The 20995-nt window shown below is 40.3% G+C and overlaps 1 protein-coding gene across 1 annotated transcript in view; it reads left to right on the top strand.

The window, feature by feature from the left end:
* TNIP3 (TNFAIP3 interacting protein 3) overlaps positions 1-20995 on the top strand; it is a gene marked incomplete at both ends in the record, with an annotated part of 56062 nt that overhangs the window by 3879 nt on the left and 31188 nt on the right. Inside the window, 7 exons of the mRNA XM_010009781.1 lie at positions 5560-5646; positions 7203-7292; positions 8406-8471; positions 9735-9866; positions 13340-13468; positions 17761-17877; positions 20726-20851. Coding sequence (XP_010008083.1) covers positions 5560-5646; positions 7203-7292; positions 8406-8471; positions 9735-9866; positions 13340-13468; positions 17761-17877; positions 20726-20851 — 747 coding nt within the window. The remainder of the gene's footprint in view (positions 1-5559; positions 5647-7202; positions 7293-8405; positions 8472-9734; positions 9867-13339; positions 13469-17760; positions 17878-20725; positions 20852-20995) is intronic.

The raw sequence follows: 20995 nt of genomic DNA, 5'->3' as shown, positions 1-20995 counted from the left end.
ATCCCGTTTCAGGTGGGGGGGGGGGAGGGGGGATGGGGGAAAAATCATTTTGTCATTATGATTCTGTGATTCTATGATTATCAGGATTCACTTTTACTTGAATTAAGCCTTTTAATGCTTCTTGGTTTCAGTGCAGTTACTGAACAGATGGAATTTTCAGAAGTGACGAGTAGCTTTCATTGTCTTCTGAGTGCCTGTTTTGTAATACTGTAACAGAAGCTTTTCCTGGAATAAAGATCCAGCACTCTGAAAATGAGAACTTTTATCTTCTTGTAGTACGAATGCCTGCGAGAGGATTCAGTGTTGGTCACAGCTCCAAGGCTTTGATTTTTCTCCTATTGCAAGCTTCCCAAAAATGACTAAAAGGCTTTTACACTCAGAAGGGTTGGGTTTTCCTAGGGTAGAAACTACGATAATTCTCATTTTTAAACAGGGAAATAAAGCCCAACCACAAAGTAGCTACTAATAGAAGTTAAAGAATAGCATAGAAATAGAATAGTAATGAATAAAAAGCTTTTAAGCAGGTCAGCTCACTTTGTCCTTGCAGGCAGGGTTGTATGGTGCCTTTTGTGAGTTAACTAGGGGAGCTTGAGGGGCAACAAATCCTGATCAGTCCCATTTGCTTCCTGGGAAGCTTTTTCCATAGCTTTTTCCTGGATTGGCTTATTTCTGCTCCTCACAGCAGTCTCTCCCCAGGAGCTTCTGGCTTCCAGCTCCCTGCCAGGCAGCCACAGCCCAAAGTATCTGAAACTTTCTTCCCTGAGTGTGTTCAAATTGATTGCCATAAAAAAGGATGCTTCCCCCTTCACCCCAGTATTTAAAGTAATACAAGACAGTCTGTTCTCTTCTGTCATCACTGGGCAGCAATCATAAATGCCAAGGAAAATGCTTCATAGGCCAAGTACGTGAGTACGAATGAGGAGAACAAGAGTGTGAAGAGTGGGAGAAAGTTGGGTAAAGGTCTTACTAAGAATTCATGCTGATTAAGAGAATTAAAATTATTTAAGTTATGATTCATAGACATTACAGAAGGATTCAGACTATTAGTCAAACTTGCAGGTGCAGGGTATTTTCTTCATACATTTAACGATGATTTGATCAGTTGCTAATAGAGAGCAGAGAAAGCTAAGGAGCAGAAGGGCTCAACTGGACATTAAGGAAGCGTTTTTGTGATAAACATAGGTGAGAAATTATGAACCACTCTTCCAGAAGGAACCAGATCTGACCAGGTCTAAAGGCAGAAAGTGAGCGTTTTTGTTGTATTAACTTCAGTTTCTTAAGCTACTGAACTTCACTTGCTCATACGGGGATCTCTGCTCCATTTCTCTGCTTTGTTTTCCTTGTTTACTTGAACTGCGTTGAAATGTAATGAAAAGTTTATTATATTCTGATTCTACATTCAGTGGTGGCTGATGCTACAATTACATGTCTCAGCCCAGCAGCAGGTGTAATGAAGTTTTATTTTCTTGTTTGGGATGGATAGAAGGAACGTCTGAAGAAAGTGTCTGTCTGGAGAGACTTGAAGAAGAGGTAAACGATTAGAAATAGGTGAAAGAGAACCTAAGTTACTTATGCTCTTGCCCTAAAATGTGTGATGGACTCCAGCTAGAGGCTTGTATATCTGTGTATTTTAAGGTGGCTATAGAAAGTAACACAACTCTATCCACTGCAGAATATGATGTGGTTTTACATGTGTTTCTGGAAGAGTTGGAGGCAGTTGTAGTGTAAAGAGTTGCAAAGTCTGTATTTCTCCACTTAGAGATTCCTCCCTGCAGTCTGCTTCTTGTGATTTTATTTTCCGTGTAACCAGTAAATGCCATGACACAGACTGACTTGTTCATTTAAAGAGGAAGAGATGAAATAATTGGGGAAATTAAGGTTCATGCAAGCATAAGATTGGGATTTATAAAACTTGCTGACCAGCTTGTCATTGCTGTTACATCACATTTAGCAAGTCTTGATATTGCATGGTAACAGGTATGATTTCACCACAGTAAAATCTGATTTATAGTTGTCTGTGGCAAGAGAGTGTTCTCTACTGTTCCTTACTCATTGATGTTTCTTCTACTGAACAGCACTGTTGTTCTTGAACAGCACATTGTTGCCCTGGACATGATATTTCCTACAGTCTCTTAAAAGGCATTTGACTTTGGGCAAAGTGCAAGGGTCATCGGTGGTATCTGTATGAATGCTCAGCTTGCCTAGGTAGGCAATGGCGAGTACCTAATGTTGGTTGAACTCTACCATATTTGTAAAAGAATACTTGTAGTGAAGACTAACAGTTAAGATGGTGCAAGAACATTTGGCATTGTTTTTAATGTGTAAACGTAGGGTAAGAGGCCAGTAACAAAGTGAAGAGCTTCCACAGAGGCATGCCAGGCTCAGAGCTTGTTGATTGTTAGCAGGGAGCAATACATCTTTCAAAACAAGATGGTAATGTCATGCAAACTAATGAGCCCAGTATAAATTGCATTCACTGGCAGTGCCAAACTGCACGCAAAGAAGCTATTCCAGCAAACAGCAACACAACTCAAAACTCTCATTCATATCACTAGTGTGGGAAAGGACAATGACTGTTGCTGCTCAGTCACTGTGGTAGGCTCACAAAGAGTGAAAATGGACAAATGTGCGGGTCATTTCGGCATGGAAAGGCAGGAATATGGAGGTGTTTTTGCTGTTCTAGTCTCTTCTCTTCCAATAGCTTCACCTTTAACCCCAGGTCTCCCCAGCTCTCTCAGCATCGTGGGGTAAGTGGAAAGGAACAGTGTTGTAACTGGTTAAAATCCCTGTAAGTGGCACCTTCAAATCCTCCAGTCCAAGAAAGAATCATTCACTTTCAGTAGTTGTTAGTACAGGCATTAAGATACCAGTAACAAAGGACTTGGTGTCCTAATGCCCACCTAGCTCTCCAGGAAACTACTCAGCTTTCCAAGAGACCATTTTGAACTAAATAATGGTAACAACTGTGTGCATTCCAGGGTCTTAGCCTCATCCTCTCTTGAGCACTACTATCTTTCAAGTGGGAACTGTGATTCACAGGCAGGGCTGTGCCCTGGCTTTGCCCTTCTGTGCCTGCCTTGGGGACAGCTCGGCACCTCCCGGCAGCACATCGCAGTATGCTGTTGTGGGGAAATCAGAAACTGGGGCTGGTTTACTTAGCAGGCCAGACCATTACATACAGCTGTTCAGCCTAAGCCTTCTCCCAGAGCTTGGCTGCTGCTGGAATGGGGATGGGCCTGCTGAGCTGGGGTGAGGGAACATGTCTGTGCTTGAGAATCATTGCCCTCATGAGCAGGAGTGCGAAGTGGAATTTTCCTGGCTGTATGTTTTTGAAGCAGATGCTCAGTGTTGGTGGTTAACAGGCAGAGACAGACTCTGTTTCCATGAGTTTGTCATCTATAGGAATGTAGCAGGCCAGCACAAGGTATGGGGACGTTGTGAGAAGACACAGATAATTGCTCTTCCTGTCATTTGTGTCTAGTTACAGTATCCTCTCCTCTAGCAGCTGACTCTTGACTCTTCATATGCCCTAACTTTAGTACAGTCAGAACACAAAATGATGCAGTGACAGCCTACTGATGCTGCCGATGCTGCAGATGCTGCAGATGCTGCTGATGCTGCAGGTGCTGCTGATGCTGCAGGTGCTGCTGATGCTGCAGGTGTGTCTGTGACACACAGACAGATGGACAGACTGTGGATCAAAGGAGACCATGATTGTCTGATCTGACACTAATATCTTGGTGACCTTTACCATTCAGTTGGTCTGTTTCCCTATGTGTATGATAGGGTTATTGCCTACTTCTGCAAAGAGCTTCAAGGTCATTAGGTGTAAGATTTGAGCTGGCATAAACTTTCAATAATGTAGTACTCAGTCTCAGTTTTAAAATGCATGGTGTTTCCTCTTCCTTCTCTCAGGTAGCACAGTATGTCTGTTGATTTTAGAAGTTAGCCTTCTTGCGTGTCTGCTTCCTGGAGGACGGCCTTCCTGTTCCACTCAGCCTTGCTTTGGTGCTACAGAGCCTTACTGCGCTTCATTACCTGACAATACTGGCTCATATTTCTTATAATAATCACTACAGATATGCAATTGTGGAAATTGCTGTGTTATCAGCCAGTAGTTTGCTTCCTTCTTTAAACCAATGTTGTGCCTGGGAGGGTATGCTCAAAGACTCATTTTGGTATAGGTACAGATGAAATTATTTTTTGATGGGTAGGATGACTCCTATGTAGAATTTAAAATGTCTTTATTAAAGTATCATTTGCTTTTTAATTTCTCTTTTTATACCCTGCAAGTTTTTCAGCTGCTCCATAAACCAGGAAAAAAATATAAAAACCCCATCAGGCTAGGGAGGACATATTTCATATGCATATACTCTAAGATAATAGCTTCCTTCCAAATGGGGTACTGTGTCTTGCAAAAGAGGAGCTGCTTAGTCACACATTATGAACCAGAGATCTGGAATGTGGCTGTTGAATTCCAGCATTTCACAGGATTACTTCACTTTATTGAAATCCTTTTTTGGAAATTGAAAGAACTCCCACTGATTTATATTATTTTATGTCAAATTTCACAGGATAGCTTCCATTCCTTCAAAAGGAAATAAGCAACATCTGTCCCCACTGAAAAAGCTTCAGACCCAGGGATCTTTCCACAAAAAGGAAAATGCCTTCTTTTTTTTCCATGCTTCCTTCTCAAATCCATCATCACGCAGAATTCCAAGAGTGAAGATGACAGTAGTTGGCACTTTTCTATTTCGTTTTTTGTACGTGAGGTCTATGGAAGTCTCTTCTTTATTAACCTTTCATATGAGTTTAAGGTTAACCTCTTTTCCCAAAAGGGAAACTAAGACTCAAGTTTGAAGTGTTGAGTACTCAAGACTTGGAGAGCTTGAAGCTAGATCCATGCTTAGATAAGGTAAGTACTAGAACTGCAAATATGATGTCTTTAGGAGAGGAATAATTCCGCCTGTCATTCTTCATCTTTATGCAGCTTTTCTTCAGGGAAAGTAAGCACATTTTCCAATTATGGTTTTCCCCTAAACATCTTGGGGATTGTATGGGAGGACTCTTCCCCACAGCTGTTAACAGACTTCACTTTTACTCCTTTATAAGCATGACTCACTGATTTTTCTATTGTCATAGTTCACACTGTCTTAATATCACTTAATACTTGTCATACTTACGTAAGTCTTTTTTTTACAGCTGGAAGCAGAGATAGAAAACCCTGTCTTCTTATTTACAGAAAAAACATACCCTTCCTTCCCTTATACATGCAACTTCCTCTCTTGGGGTGAACTGGTCAGTCAATTGTGATTTACATGCACACTAAGCACAGTACTGCCTTGCCTGGCATATTAGTCATAGGTGGTTGTCATGGTTCAACCCTTCTGGGAAGCCCCAGCCAGGAAGGAGGAAAATGTTAAAATCAAAATTCCACCACTTATTTCTGAGACTCGGCTGCTTCCACAGGCAGCACTCGCAGATCTTCAGGGTCTTCATGCAATTGTCCTGCTCCATTAGCCAACAAAAAATATCTGTTTCATTGCTTTTCTTCCAAAGATCCATAGTGAAGCAAATGCTCAGGACCGTCTTGGATGTGCACGGGCAGGTGTGAGTGACATGGAAGCCCCAGCAGACCCACTAGAAGTAAGTGACTGTTTTGACTGTTCTCTGAAATGCTGCTTGATTAACAGGAACAGCTTGAGCAGATATCATACATGTCACTTTGTAAATCGACAATTACAGGCTCAAGTTTTGTTCCAGTTGATTTGTTCGAATGTTTTATGTTGTTTAAGAGTAGAAGGAAATGTTAGAAATATTTTTAGATATGGCATTCTTAGGAAGAAAACCTTCCCTAGCATTTCCGCTCTCCCCCAAAAAGGTATCTGGTCACTTTAGTTTGTTATTATACAAAGACTAGAAAGTGGTTCATCTTAGTGACCTAACAACTTCTGTGATCAGAATTTGGGCCATTTGGCACCAAGTGTACATAAAGCTGTTAGACTTGTGAGTTGTCCTATTCGCTTTAATAGAACTCTTAAACGTGCACTTAACACGTGCACTTAACATGTAATTCATTCGTGAGTAACTCCATTTGCTGCCAGATAATTGCTTCAGATATTTAAATTAAACATGTTGATGAACTTCCATAGGAAGAGGGCTTGAGTGTTTTCTGGCATGGAAGTCAAGTGCTCCACGTTAGAGCTCAGCAGGACTGACCATGGAGCAAATACACAGTCAGGATTTGTGCCTATGAAAAAACACAACAAACTATTATTTGATCATCTTCATTGGTTTTTGGTATTAAATTGTCTAGGTGAAGAAAATGAATTAATGTTAGGAGATTTAAGGCCTCAGAAGTGCTCATACCTTTATTCTATTTTCTTATATATTGGCTGAAAATTCAGGGAGGGAAAAAAGAATCCTTGAGCATGTATCTGAACAAACTATGTTCTGTTTTCATGAGTGTGTACCTTTTTTCCAGTACAGCTCTCTTGAGACATATATATACACACACATGCACACCTAATAGATCACATGTTTGTTTTCATGACAATCCATAGAAACTTCTTGGAAAGTACGATATACGACATTGCCATTATAAAAATGAGGGTTTAGCAGCTGTTGTCCTGCATTGGCAAAACTCCATGCTTTAAAAAGTGGAACAATTGCAGACTGATTTCCTAATTTCTCAGAATGGCCTGTTCGTTTTCTGTACTGCTTGTTTTGAACCCATTGTGCTAAAGTTTATTGCCTTGGGCCTGCAAGCACTTACCAGGGGCAATACTACTAATTATTCTAGTTCTTGTAAATGAAGGGAATTACTTAAGCCCACTTCAATTGATGCTCAACTTTTGTGGTTTGTACTACTTGTTTATATTACCATCTGTAAGATAATTAAAATCCTATTTTGTGTTCTATGTCTCAGATGGTACAAATAGACATAAATTTTGTTTATTTCACTGCCATTTGCATAATGCTTCAATTAAAACACAGACTAAGCAGGGTTAAAGCAGATGTACGCTTCAGAATCTGCTGTCAGCAGGTGTAAAGGTACAGAAATACAAATGCAGTGTAAGAAAATGCTTCTGTTTCAGTTTCTTTACATGCTCATGTCGGGGTGGATGGGAGTTTTATATGATAATCTTGGCTTGAAGAGAGGATGAAGAAAGCATTCATTTTTGAATGTTTTTTTTCTCCAGTCAAGGCACATATTGCTGACCAAAAAGAAGACTGTATCAGCCAGTTCTCTGGAACAACAGATCCTCTCTCTAGAAGGACAGAGACGAGAGGTAATCTCAAGTATACTCTTAACCTTTACACATATAACCTGTAAGACAGATATCACAGTATCAGTAACATGTCCTGGACACGAAATCGCTGATTGTGTTACGACTGTTACTTACTCTTTGTTTATGCTGCAGTTGGTTTTACCCACCTGTCCAGCCGGGCCTATGTTTCTTCATGTGGGAATCTCATCCTGTGCTCTTATGAGACAAATTGTTTGTGGGTACTTTCTGCTTTGCATTTCTTCCCAGGCCTAAGTGCGCAAGCACTTAAAATTATGTTTAAACTAGTTCCTATAGTCCTACTCTCTCTACCAAGCTAGGCAGAGTTATATTTGGAGAACTGTTCCTAAAAACAAATGATGTCTTCCTGCAATGCAGCTATGAATGGAGAAAAGCAGAGATTTCTATGGGACAAAGGGCAATTTTTCTTAATTATCACTATTGTGAAGGCGAAGGAACCACTGTGAGTAGTAACCAGTTTTATCTTGGTCACAGGTAGCAGCCAGCTGTAAGCTCTTCTGTTGCTGAGCACCCTGAAGAGTGATCCTAAATCCTACAAAGCATAATGCTTCAAAGGGACCTATTTGGCTTTCTCCAATAAAAATGCAGGCAAACTGACTTCACTCCTGCCACTTCTATGCCTGGAGTTAGCTGATCTTCCCATCTTGCAAGCTTACTGAGAAAGGCAAATGGGGTTTGCACCCAGTACCGATTGCAGTCAATAGGAGTTTTCAATTTGCTTGTTTGAAGTCAGAGACCTCTTAATTGGAAATATGTTTATGGAGCTTAGAGCAAACTAACAAGAAAGTCCTTGGTTGTTCAGGAGTTGCAGCTTGGGACTTGTACAGCGTTGCAGATGATTCACCTGTGTTGTGTATTTGCACGTTTCCTAAATGTTACTTCCTCAGCGTTCATGTGCTTTATCTGAAATACCAAAGCCCTGGCAGATGGCCATAAGGCTTGCCAAACCTTAAGCTTGCTTTTCTGAAATGAACTGGCCAGATAGCGAGGAGGTTATGAACACTCATAGCTGGAGGATTAGAATGCCAGTCTATTTTGTATTTATTGACAATGTTGAAATAAGGGATATTTACTGTGACTTCCTGATAATTGCAGCTTTTGGAGGTGAACAAGCAATGGGATCATCAATTTAGAAGTATGAAACAGCTTTATGAGAAACAGGTAATGACGTTTACTACTTCTATTGGAATATGTATGCCAGCTGCAGACAGTTAAGTTTGTGCTTAAATATCAACCAGCCATAGCTACAGTAAATATCTCAGGGGGAAAGGCATCATGTTTGTTTTGTCTTTTAGCTCACAAATCAAAAAGGCTTCATCATGTAGAAGTGAAACTAATGTGTGCGCAATCTTCTGTAGGACAAAGCAACCAGAGAAGCAGGGCTTCACCGGGTCAGGACCAGGGTGGACACGACAGCAGAAATCTTCATGCTTTTCATGACTTTTTTAATCATTGATCCACATCATCACGTATCCATTGGCTCTTGTCCCATCACTTGTAGCTGGCTTATGAAGCCTGGAAGTTCACTGGATATCCCTGTAACGGGGGAGCACTCAGATAAATCCTTCATGAATGCTGCCATATATAAGCAGAGAGACTATTGCTTCTGAGAAACTGCTCTGTACAAAAGCTTTTAATTAAAAAAAAAACAAAACAACAAAAAACCCCAACTGAATAAATGCTTTTTGTTTCTTTTTCTTTTCTTATTCTTTTTTCCCCAAGATCCCATTGGCATAGATTTCATTCCTTGCTTGGTGGCTGTGTGGTAGCTTCACTTTTTTTTGCAGCTGCCTGGTGAAGCTGGCCACTTCCAGTTTTGCCTGGTATTCAAAAAACCAAGTTGGTTCATTGACTGACACTTCCCATCTCCTGTTTCTTTCTATGAAGAGGAAGTTTGCATAATGACCTCATGTGCTTATCAGGAAAATTTTCTCTCGTAATATTTACCAGTAAGCTTTACGGAGATCTGGATCATTTCTTGGATTTTTTTCTTTTCTTTTTAATATCCCAAAATAGAAGAGGAATTTAAATGGCTCTTCCTTCTTTAACATAGGACTGTGTTCTGCCTCTGGCTAGTTCGTTCGGATGTGCACCACTGCAGAGGGAATCCAAACTGCAAATGGGAAAATAAAAACATTAAAATGGAAAATCCATCCAGAGGGACAGACCCATGGTAACTGGCCTTTGGCAGCCAAACACTGAGAGACCCAACTGGGTTAACACCAATAGAGAGTTTGCCCAGGATCATTAAGAGTCTCCACTGCAGTCAGAGCAGTGAAGCTTGGAGGTGGAAAGGGGGACTTTACACGCAACCAGGTCCACTCCGTTATGCTGACCTGCTGAAAGCATTTGATGGCACCCTCAAGGTGCTGTAGCTTTCAGGATCCTTTGTTGGCTCACCATGGTCTGTCATTTGCTTTTCAGCTGGCAGAAATGAAAGCAAGACTGGACGTGTCAGAGAGGAGAGTCAGTGAACTGGAGGAAAAGAGGCACCGACAGCATCCAGAAGCTGAGAGGTTGCGAGCCCCGGGCAGAGAGCAGCCGCTGCAGGAAATGGTAGGAGGGTGCAGTCTGTCACCCCGTTTGTGCACAGTGTTGAACCCTGTCTTGCTTTTCTTCTTTCTCTTCTCATGAGTGACAGGACGTGGGTTGTTGCACTGCTGTAAGATGAGATTGTGGTACTGAGTGCTCTTCAGTATTGTACCCAAGGCAGTGGCTGATCTTCTGTCTGATCAGTGAACTATGTATAGAGTCATTTCAATACGAATTGACAGAGAGGACAGGACTGGGCAGGGGGGGAGAAGGAATAAAGAGCACATTGTTATGAATACTGCAGAGATTTCCTTCCTAGCTGCTCAGTTTGGGGTGAGTATCTTTGTGAATGAAAATGTTAGAGTAATTTCAAATGGAGCAGGAATATCATTACTGATGTTACACCAAGTGCTCCAGACAACCACATTTTGGTATTGCAATATAGGTTTTTATACATGTGCTAGCTATCTCAGCTCCCTGTAAATGTTACTGAGGTAGGTAGTGCCATTATTAGTGCTGAAAGTGCCTTGGCTGATCTGCTGCTCTAGAGTGGCATTCACCTCACCCTGAGAGTGGTTGGGCAACTCTCTCAGGACCCCTTTGGCATTGGCTTTTGTGTAGGCATTCACATTTAAATTAGCTCCCTAAGCTGAATTCCCAGCCCAGTAAAACCACCCAATGTATATGCAAGTGTGCCCAATGTATATGCAAGACTTTGTGCCCTGTTTTGCAAGCACTAAAGAGTGGTGCCTCCTATTCTCATTCTGCTTCATGGTATCACACATTTCGTAACCTCTTGTAAGAGTGTCTGGATGGTACTCTGACAGCTGAAGTCAATGTTCTCTATTCACTTGATAACGTGAAACAAACCTGAAAAGAAGTAGCAGTCACATTGCTTCCAAGCTCAGATAAGATGTAAGTTAGCTGCTGCAGGAAAGCAAATGCAAAGCCCTTAGCTTTTATCTTGATAAACAGAACATTCATCTTGCTTGCTTGTCAATTATGGTATGGTCTTAGCTAAGCACTTGGTTTCCAACCAGTTGGACTGTTCACATGTTTTAAAGCAAACTATGCTGTTTTGCACTTACTGTATCACTGCCTGTACTTGCTCCGAGTGTGGATTCAGTGCAAGACAATCCATTGTCCTGTTCCTATTACAAAGTTTTTTACTGCCTTTATGAAAAGGTAAGGAGAAGCAGTACCCTCCCATTTTTTTTACCACATAATGAACTGAATGACAATATAATCCAAAAATCTCTTACAGAGACAGGTTAACTTGCTTGGAACTTCAGCCCTAGATTATCAATTCCTTCAAAAATTATATTCTCAGCCAGTAACTGCTTCTATTTATTCTGAATTTCTTTACTTTTTGATTGTCATGCAGGAGATACAGACGTTTGCAAAGGTAGCTGCTAAAAGTAGAGATTGTTGAATGAGCAGCAACTAACATTCTTCATGCCTGCATTAGAGTTTTTTTATATATATATGTGTGTGTATATATATATTTTTCTTTTCTTGAAAGGTAATAACCCTTTCTTTTTTAAAGAGCTGTAGCTACAGAGCTGGAATGGGCTGTACAGGGCAATTACCAGAGCAAAATAATAAGATGTTTGTTCTCTACTTGCTTATCTGGTCTAGCAGCCTGACAGTACCTTTTAAATTTGTTTACTCAGAGTGGCAGTTCTCTGGATGCTCTGCTGAGCCATTTAGGAAAAACAGCAGCACCAAACAACCCTGAGACAGATTACATGATGCTGTGTTACAGAGCTGTCTTGGTTTTTTTAATGCACCTGGAGGTATGTCTCTCATAGAATGATAATGTGAGTTTTGTCTGTCCTCATGTCCTCCATGGCCCACAGAGGAAAAATGGCTGTTCTGGAGATTTAATTTTCTTTCCCCCCTCTCTGAGTATGACTAAGTACCCATAGAGAGGAATCAGACAAACCTAATCACTGGGAAGTCTGAGTGCCATAACACCTGAGATTCGGTGTCAGCTAAGAAGCGATAGGACATAAGAATTCAGATGGTGCAAAAACTTGAACAAACTGAAAATCTTCAGTTATAAAAGAGGCCATGTTCCTGGAGGTGTCAGCCTCTGAGAAGGAGAATGTGTGCTAGGAGCTAGGAAAAGAGCAAGGCAAAGGTGAAGAGAAGAGCATAGCTAAAAGCCTGTATGGATTTTCGTGTTTTGCTTTTCTTTAATATCTTAAAACGCACATGCACATGCCAGCTTGAGCTAGCTCTTGGGTGAGTTCCTATACTTAAAGCAGACATAGCCTGCTGATCTTGCCCAGCTTTTGGAGAAAATGCAATCTTCCAAGTAACTTAGGCCAAAGGAAAACAGAAGTACCTCATGTGTGAGCAACAGTATCTCGAGGGTGTTTTTCACTGGCTAAATTAGCACACGGTGATGCACTTCTCATGAGCCCAAACTGTAAATGTCTAGTAGCTGGCTGCACAGAGATACGCCTGTTGCACAGAAAAAGAAGCATTTATATGGGGTCCTGTGCATGTGATTGTTGGATCTCTTTTTGTTTGGGTTTTTTTTTTTCATCATATAAAGCTGATGCAGAATAACACTTGAAATACTTTCTTTTTTTGTAGAAGAAGCCATTCTGTTTCATATGTCTGAGTATCTTTGGTCTAAGAAAGTCTGGCTAAAGTGGGCTAGTGAGGAATGCATTACCCTGTGAAAGAAGCTTATAAAATGCTATTGGCTTCAGGGTTTGATTCAGATCTTAGCTCCCTTCACTGTAAATTGAAAATAGCCATGGTGTGAGTGATAGGAGAAGAGAATCAAAGTCTGGCAAATCTGTCCTAATAATTCCTAAAAATTCCTATAATATCATCTCGAAAGACGAGTGTGTAAATCCTCTACTTTGCTGGGATGGCAACAGTGTAGGCACACGCACTAGGAAGGGTCAAGCTCAAGTCAACAACAACTGTGATGGGGTCAAATAAAAGGGATTTTGAAGTCTTTCTTGGTAGCTTGGTAATCCTTGAGTGGCCTGAGAGCTGCCTCAGTCTCTTGTGTAGTGGAAATAGCCCTCATACTATGTGATACTGAGATCTGGTTTCATCGTCAATGTTGTATAACAGTGGGAACTGCTGGGACTTTACCAGTGTTTAAGCCTGGCTTAACATTGCAAGTACATAAGGATAATACAGGGTTGGGATAATCGTCCCAAACTGGTACTGATCTGCTTGGTCTGACAGCTTTCTTATGCCTTTGTGTAACTGCGGACTGTAGGTAACAGGGATTTAGTCTAGTATGTTGTCTCTGTCTCATCATATGGTGAGTGGTCAAAACAATTTTAACAAACTTTATCATATCTGGTGTTTACTAATGATCCGCCTTCCTGTGCCTCCCTTTCCAGCTGTGTTTGGGACAACAAAAATGCAGCACATCTGCCAGACAGCAGATATTCTGAAAATTGTTCTTGAAAAGTGTTTCCATCTGCATTTCAGCAGCATCTCTCTGTATTTTTGCATCACAGAAGGAAACAAAGGTCCTTAGCGAAGCTCTTCATGAAATGAAGGAAGAGAACAGGCTCCTGAAGCAGAAGAATGCCTCGATGGTGAGAAAGAAAGAACACTATGAGTGTGAAATAAGTCGTCTCAATAAGGTATGAACAGGGGTAAGCTGCTGACCAAGACCTTTACCTTTAATGCTACGGTCTCTGTTGTCAAGCAGTGCCACTATCAGATGCCGATCTTTTCAATCATGGGTGAACAACCTGTTCATGGTAGCAAACTCATGATCACTATTTGGGAGCTGGGGAAACAAGCAAGACCTTACTTTAGCTAATAACCTGTGCATGCTGTTCTTGGCAGGTAGTAGGGTTGCATTGTAAAGAGGAGTTAAAAGAATCCTTGGCTTCTCCTGTGAAACCTCTCTATATGTCATATCTAAGCTCTTTCTACGTTCTACCTTCTTAGAACAAAAGAGAAATGGCACAAAGATGCTTTCATATGCATCCAGTGAAACACTGTGATTAAAACAAGATTTCAGACTGTTTAAAATCTGTTGGTTTACATATATTCCATGTCTGAGAATAATGGCTTCTCTTCACAAGACATGCTCCTGTCTTCCTTTTTATATACATGCATAGAAGTATTATGCGTATCTATCTCATCGAGGATACTGCCATCAAATAGCTAAATGGGATTTTTTTAATGTTTTTTTTTTAACTGAGGGAAAGTAATAAATGTTACTTTGTTTAATCAAAAGATCGCATGAAGCAGTGGGTGTTTTCTAGCAATTTATATTTCATGGTGAACCACAAACACTTCCTGAGGAAATGCACTACAGTAACCATGGCTGTGTAACTTCATGCTACATGAGCTAAAGGGCCATGGTGTGCAAAAGTCTAGGCAAAAATGTCATGTTGCTGTATAAAAAAATCTGACAGAACATATGATCTCTGGCTCTTTTGGAAATGCACTGACAGGACTTGCTCAAAGTCCTCGGTATAACTTTCATTCGAGGTCTTGTTTGTAAAATAACTTATTTCAGTGTTTTATTTTGCTGTCTTATGATATGGTTGGAACTAAGACAGATGGGTAAATAGACATTCTTTGAAATGGAACATGAATTTCATGTAACATGCTTTCTCATGAGTAATTTACTGATTTTCTGTTTATTTGCATTCTTCAAATCTCATGTCATGAATGTAAATATGACTGGAAGAGACCCTCTGTGCTCTTTTAAGTCTAGTCCCCTGCTATCACAGGTTCAGTGACTGGAAGTTCTTATAAATTCTCTGAAATCAATCAACTTTTTCCTTAAAATTACTTAAGCTCTTTCTACTGTGCTTGTGTTAGGAGGCTGCTATTAAACTGCAACCCTTCTTTCATGAGATGCTTTCATGTGTTTCAATTGGGCTGATTTTATTCTGGCTAGGTGATATTCATTTGGTTTTCTGGTGGTAGTAGTGTCACACAGATCTGCTTCACTCCTTGTGCGAAGCAGATGTGTTCTCTCTGTGAAGCAGAACTGTCCCCCAGTGAAAATATGACTGGCCTCAGGGGTACTTGCTCTTTGCCTATAGCTACAGAGAGCAATTGAATTTTCACTAGTGGACAGTTTAGCTAAGCTGACCCAGCTCTTTTGGTGTTTGAAAATACAACTGTTTTTCATCTCAGTCATTTTAAACTGCTTAGGTCTCAGCTTATGGAAGACACTGCTGCTCATTTCTAAGTACATTAACATTTTTACTCCAAGTACATTGACCTTTCTACCTTTGGCTTCATGCAACTTAAATCCAGTCATCCAGAGTATTAAGAGTTTTCTAGGTGCATGGAACACTTACCTTTCTTGTAGCTTTGGAAACCAAGGTAGTTATTTTTCAGTCATACAGTTCCTTTTCTGATGTTGAAAAAAGTCAGAAAACCTCTGTGCTGCTCGTCTTGCAATTTCAGGTTTCAGTTCTCAGTACTTCTGAATGAATGTTATTTAACACCACATTAAGTTAAGCTCAATTTAACTCAGTGAGCTGTGAGTTCTTTCTCACTGATACATCTTCCTTGTTATTAGCCATCCTAACACTGCCACACTGCTCTGAGTTTGTCTTCCTATCAGAAATACTGTTTTCAGGTTTGCTTTCCTGTGTGATGCCTTCATTCTTGAACTCATTTTTATAAGGAGGAAAAAATTAGTATTTTATAGTTTAATTTATTTCGCAACACACAACTCAGTGTGACTGTCTCTCTTAGCCTGCACTTTCATCTACAAGGTACCAAAAGTGGTAGCTTTTATTAGGATTAAATCCTTTTTTCAGTCCCTAAAGGCATTTTAATTTTTCTTCTTGACATTATTCACATAGTTGTTCCTCAAGCATTTTCCTACACAATTTTTTTCAGCTTCCTGGAGATACGATATCCTGAGGGGCAGGGGAGTGGTTGGTTTGGTTGGGCTTTTTTATACTTTGACTTCTAATGAAGTAGGTATAGCCAAATGATCTGAAAAAAATTGCGTACAGGACCATTCTAGAAGGTGCTTTGAAGTTCTTTGTCATTCCTCAGATTTGATAATTTGAAATTACAAGTCTTAGTTAAATATTTAAGATATCTTATTTACTTTTCATTTCGAGTATCTCAAGATAATTTTAATCAGCATCATTTTTTTAAAACCAGTGGAACAGTAACATTTTCATTTCTTCCATAAATTACTCTAAAACAGCCCCACCTTTTGTCAGCTCAAAGTGATGGGAATTTTGAAAGAAATGTATTCGTTACATCTTTGAATATGATCTTTAGTAGTGTTTAGTCTCCATTTTATACACAGGAACCCAAATCTCTTATGGCATAATTATCAATACTTTGCTATTGATCTAATAGCAACATTACAAAAGTTTACACACACACAGAGCACTTCTCAATCTTCTTACGATGTTTCCTTAAAGATTTTGATCAGGATTTAGTATGACCTTAAACCAGTTCAGCTTTATTCATGCTGCAGTTTTGTGTTTTATTTGAAATGATACAATATGGTCTCGCAATATTGCTTCCAAATGTAGGTTTAAAAAAATCCTCACCTTATTTTTCACTACTGTCAACTTTTTGAAGTTCAAATATTCTGGATTTTTCTGTGTGGTACCCCCCCCCCCCCCCCCCCAACTCTGAGATGTAGAATCTCCTCAAAAAAAACCCCAAAAATAAAAAATCCTGAAGAATTGCCCAAATACCTAATACATCCATATGATGGTACGATTCTACAAAGTGAGCTGCAAGAAGAATAGTCAATATAGTGACAATATATTGAACAGCGGCTCAGAAGGGCAAAAGGAGAATTAATCAGTAAGCTACCTGTATCGTCATCCTCCCATGTTTATGGTCAACTCATCTATTGACATGGTACACAAACTCGGCCACTACTATACCAGTTTCTCTTCTGCACAGTTCTTAGGGACAGTAGCTCATCAGATAAAAGGCTTCCTGTTTCTCTCTCTCCATGGAAAGTGCTAATTTTTTTAGTTTTAGTTTTTAGTAGAATATTTTTTTGTTGGCCGTAGGATAATACTAATCCTTGGTTTACTTTAGATACTTGTTCTCCTGCTTGGCCACTTTCCTCTCTGTCTTTCCCCCTCCAAATTATCTTCCCTCCTTCCCTTATTTCATGAATGGAGTGTGGCCAGCAAGAGAGAGCTGGGGATCGTTAGCAGGAATTGAACTTTCAAAAGTGTATGAAGTTAGCTGAGTTCATATCTTATGTGAGGGACATTGAACAATGCTGAATGGTGAGTATTTGTCCAGGAGTAAAAAAAATGTGTGTGTAGTGTGTGGTTATAGACAGAGAGGGGTAAGAGTGATTTAAAAATTTGAGTGAAAACTGGAGCGTTATCAGCGTAGTGTGTGTATTCATAACTCCCTCTAGTGACAAGCTGTAGAGACTACAGAACTTCTTGCTGGGTTTCCTTCAGTTCCAGTTGAAGAAATACTCCTAGTGAAAATATGTTTCAGTCAGACTTCAGTGTAGTTACATATTAGGGCATCTTTAAATGTTGCTTTAACGTTCTTTGGGATTTTGTTTGCTTGTTTTTGGCCTCAGCTGAGTTTAGAAACCAGCCTTTGTTTTTACACGTTCTGGCTTGCACGCGAAAATGGTGTTTATGAGTGAGATTTGCAGCTATGATTTCCATAGGTAAATGTTGGTTATAGTTGAAAGTAAAAAGTACAGTCCCTTAAACTGTCTCAAATTCACAAATGTAATGTGTGTGCTTGGAAATTTTGGACCTAGTCGTGTATATATGTTATTCATGGGGTTTATGTTCAATGTATATAGTTGAAGCAACTGCAAGTGAAGGGAAAACCACCAGAAATTTGTGTTTATCTAGAGAGCATTCTAATAATTCAAAAGGATTTTTTTTTTCAATGTTGTGAATCTCTGATTAGTAATTTTTGCTGTTTGACGTTTCAGGCCCTTCTGGATGTGTTGAAAAAGCAGCACTCACCTGTACTAGGGAATCCTTCAGCGAAGGGAGGCAGAAACAGCCTTGAGGACATGAGAACCCAACTTGAAGTTCTCAGACAGCAGGTGAGAATGGCTGGAAGTAAGCCTCGACAGATTTCATACAGCGTATTTTTGCCCTCTCTCCCAAGAACCGTGCCTGGTAGACTTACTAAGTAGAGCTTGTGAAAGGAAGAACCAGTTTAGCCATGGTCTTTTCTAAGATGCTGTCATCACAGCATGTCTATGAAGTACGACTAAGTCCTTGCAAAAGACTGGAGCAAGGACTTGTGCAGGATTCAAAGCAGCAGCATGGTTCTCCTGAGTCTCGGAGATGTCCTGCCAGCTCTCTGTTAGGGGCTGAATTTCATCAGGAGGGAATGCTAAACTTACTGATTGTGTTCCTTTTTTCTTAGACGTTAAAAGTTTGGTGAATTATCTAAGAATCCTGGTCTTGGAAAACTAGTGTGTTGGCATTGCAGTTTCTCAAAGTGTGAGGCAAAGCATCTGCATCTGTAGCCTGCATACCAATCACTATAGAGAAGTGTATTTATTTTTTTAATCTTTGTTTGGAGCCATTCAAGTGCTTTGTGCACTCTTTGTCTTCCCATATGAAAGAATCTGTTTAAAAACATGAGACTTTTCAGATAATTTTACATTTTAGGTCTGTCATCCTGGACAGTGTTAGGGTTAACATAATTGACACACAAATGGATGTGATGAGAATGGGAATTTTATTCAGTGGGAATAAAATACTTGTTTCTGTCACGTTTGACAGCAGAGCCAGATTTTGCTCTCTAATGTAATGCTTGCCACATGCTGGAGAATAAAATCCTGCGCTTGATTGTACAGTAATGAGTTATTTCATTCTACACAATAAAATAGAGTAAACTTTTTTTTTCCCTCCAGAATTCTCATGGGGTATCCATTTTATGAATGTATTTTTCTAGTTGTATAAATCATTATAGTGACTCCAGACTTCCTTCTACACAAAATGGAGCAGGAGGCTATAACTGTACAGAGGAGGGACAAATAGTGATATGACAGAGCCTCACTACAGCTTGGCTGTCATCAGTCCACCCCTGGCCACGACAGAAGAGATGAAGGCATTCATTCCTTGGGAGGTGTCCTTCTCTTTCTCAGGACAACAGAATATACGGCAAAACTGTGACAAAGTGGTTCCCTTGCCGGTTCAGCAGATCGTACAGCTGGGAGGTGGGACAGCAGGGGAGGGAACTGGGAGAGAAGAAATGAAGAAATACTGAGCAGAGAAGTGTGTAGATAGACAGGGGATCCAAGAGACCTAGGTTTCTGCAAGCAACAGCTTTGCCTCTGACTTGGAGGGTCAGGGGCATGTACGCCTCCTCCAGGCACAGGCTCTGGAGCTGAGTCCCCACACGGCCACACAGAAAGCCTTTGCTCCTTTCACACAGTGTTATTCAGGAAGGGGGTTATATCTAGTGGGGGACCCTTGACTCCCAAAAAAACCCTGCAAAAATTACCTGCAACAGGCAAGTCGTGAAAATAATTTATAGAGCCCCTTGAAGACTTTTTTCTTCCCCGGAGTTATTAACATTTCTTTAGTCCTCCTGTGAAGTCATAGTGCTGCTGCCAGCAAAAAGAAAACTGGGCATGAGCCACAGCAAGCAAGTTCTTTGGAAACACACTGTCAGCAGGCTTCAGTCACCAACCAAGAGGACATGAAGGGACTTCTGAAAGTTTTGGTGGTGGTTCTCACCCCAACGTGCTTTCGCCATTATTTGTCAGAAGTGCCTCCAGCTTCTTGCTAGGTGGACGTCTGCCCATTAGCTGAAGATTAAACCAGTCGATTTAACACCAGTTCATTAAGGGATTTGTGTTTCGCTTCTGAATCCGTGCACTTGCTGCCTGTGCCTGGGGTAGTCAGATATTTTAGAATGGGGTGACGTGCTGTGACTCCTGGTGATATAAAAAGAGCTAAGCCTTCAGTATGTGAAAGCTTATTGTCTATGAACAGGGCCAAACCTCTGTGTTTCCATACTGAATTCTGCATAACATTCCCCTCTGTTTCTGCACTGTGCTGAGTAGGTTCTTTCACATGAAGTTTGAGAGGATGAATTAGAAGTCCTATATTGCAGACAAAAGGTACATGTGGAGCAATTGTTTTTTACATGTACATTTTCTAACATCTGGGGTGTAAAAGCCTTCTCTAGTTCTGGGGTTTTTTTCCCCACAATGCTCTAGCCAAGGTCTAAAGCCCTTGACAGTCCTGACTAGTCCAAGTCCTCTGGTCATTAATATGTGACCACAGCTCTAAATGCTATCACTTGTGCCATAGAGATTAGTCCTTTGGGCCACTTTTGCATATTTATTTGGCTACAAAAAGGCAGGATGTAATTTAATGATTGTGGCTTATCATTAGTTTGGACGAGGTGGTGATGTTCTGTCAGAGGGCGTGCTAGAATTAGGGGTTTTGTGCTATGCCAGCACCTCCTGTCTCCACTAGGATGCTAACTTCTTGTATCTGAGATACAGGGGAGAGTTAAAAGTGCTCATAATTGAAGACAAAATCAGAAAAAATGTTGGTAAAATGTTTGTCCTGCTACTATTTATCCCTTAAAAAGATCAATGTCTTTAGTATTTGCTCTCTTATTTATAATATTTAAAACTAATATGTGCCACACAGCCTTTTAAATGACAAGAGTCTATGAATACTGAAGTTGAGAACTGTTGTGATTAATGGGTACCATTGGAGAATAGCCACTGCTTGTCATTTTGTATTGGTCATCAAAAAAGATGACAGAAACTTTTGGTTGCAGGATTATAAAGAAGATGCATTCCTTTGGAATGCACCCTGCTGCTTGGCCAGTGTCTAAAAAAGCAACTAGACAACAAAGTGGGTGAAAATTCCATTGTGGCTCTGCTGAAATTCACATATTGGTCATAATGATTGCAGGTACAAATATATGAAGAAGACTTCAGAAAGGAGAGATCTGACAGAGAAAGACTTAATGAGGAGAAGGAAGCATTGCAGAAAATTAATGAGAGATTACAGTCTCAACTGAACAAACTAAACTCTCAGGTATGAGTCAAAGAAAGTTACTATTGCCAGCACATGTGTATTTTATTTTTATTTTCTCACTTTCCACACAACCCAAGGCTTTCTGGCTTCCATTAATTGACACTGGATTTTATGAGGTCACCACCTGGGATGAAATCATTCTGA

This window comes from Nestor notabilis, unplaced genomic scaffold, assembly GCF_000696875.1.
Source record: "Nestor notabilis isolate BGI_N333 unplaced genomic scaffold, ASM69687v1 scaffold3782, whole genome shotgun sequence".
Classification (NCBI taxonomy): domain Eukaryota; kingdom Metazoa; phylum Chordata; class Aves; order Psittaciformes; family Psittacidae; genus Nestor; species Nestor notabilis.
Note: the sequence above shows the minus strand (reverse complement) of the source record. Positions and strands in the feature narration are given on the sequence as shown.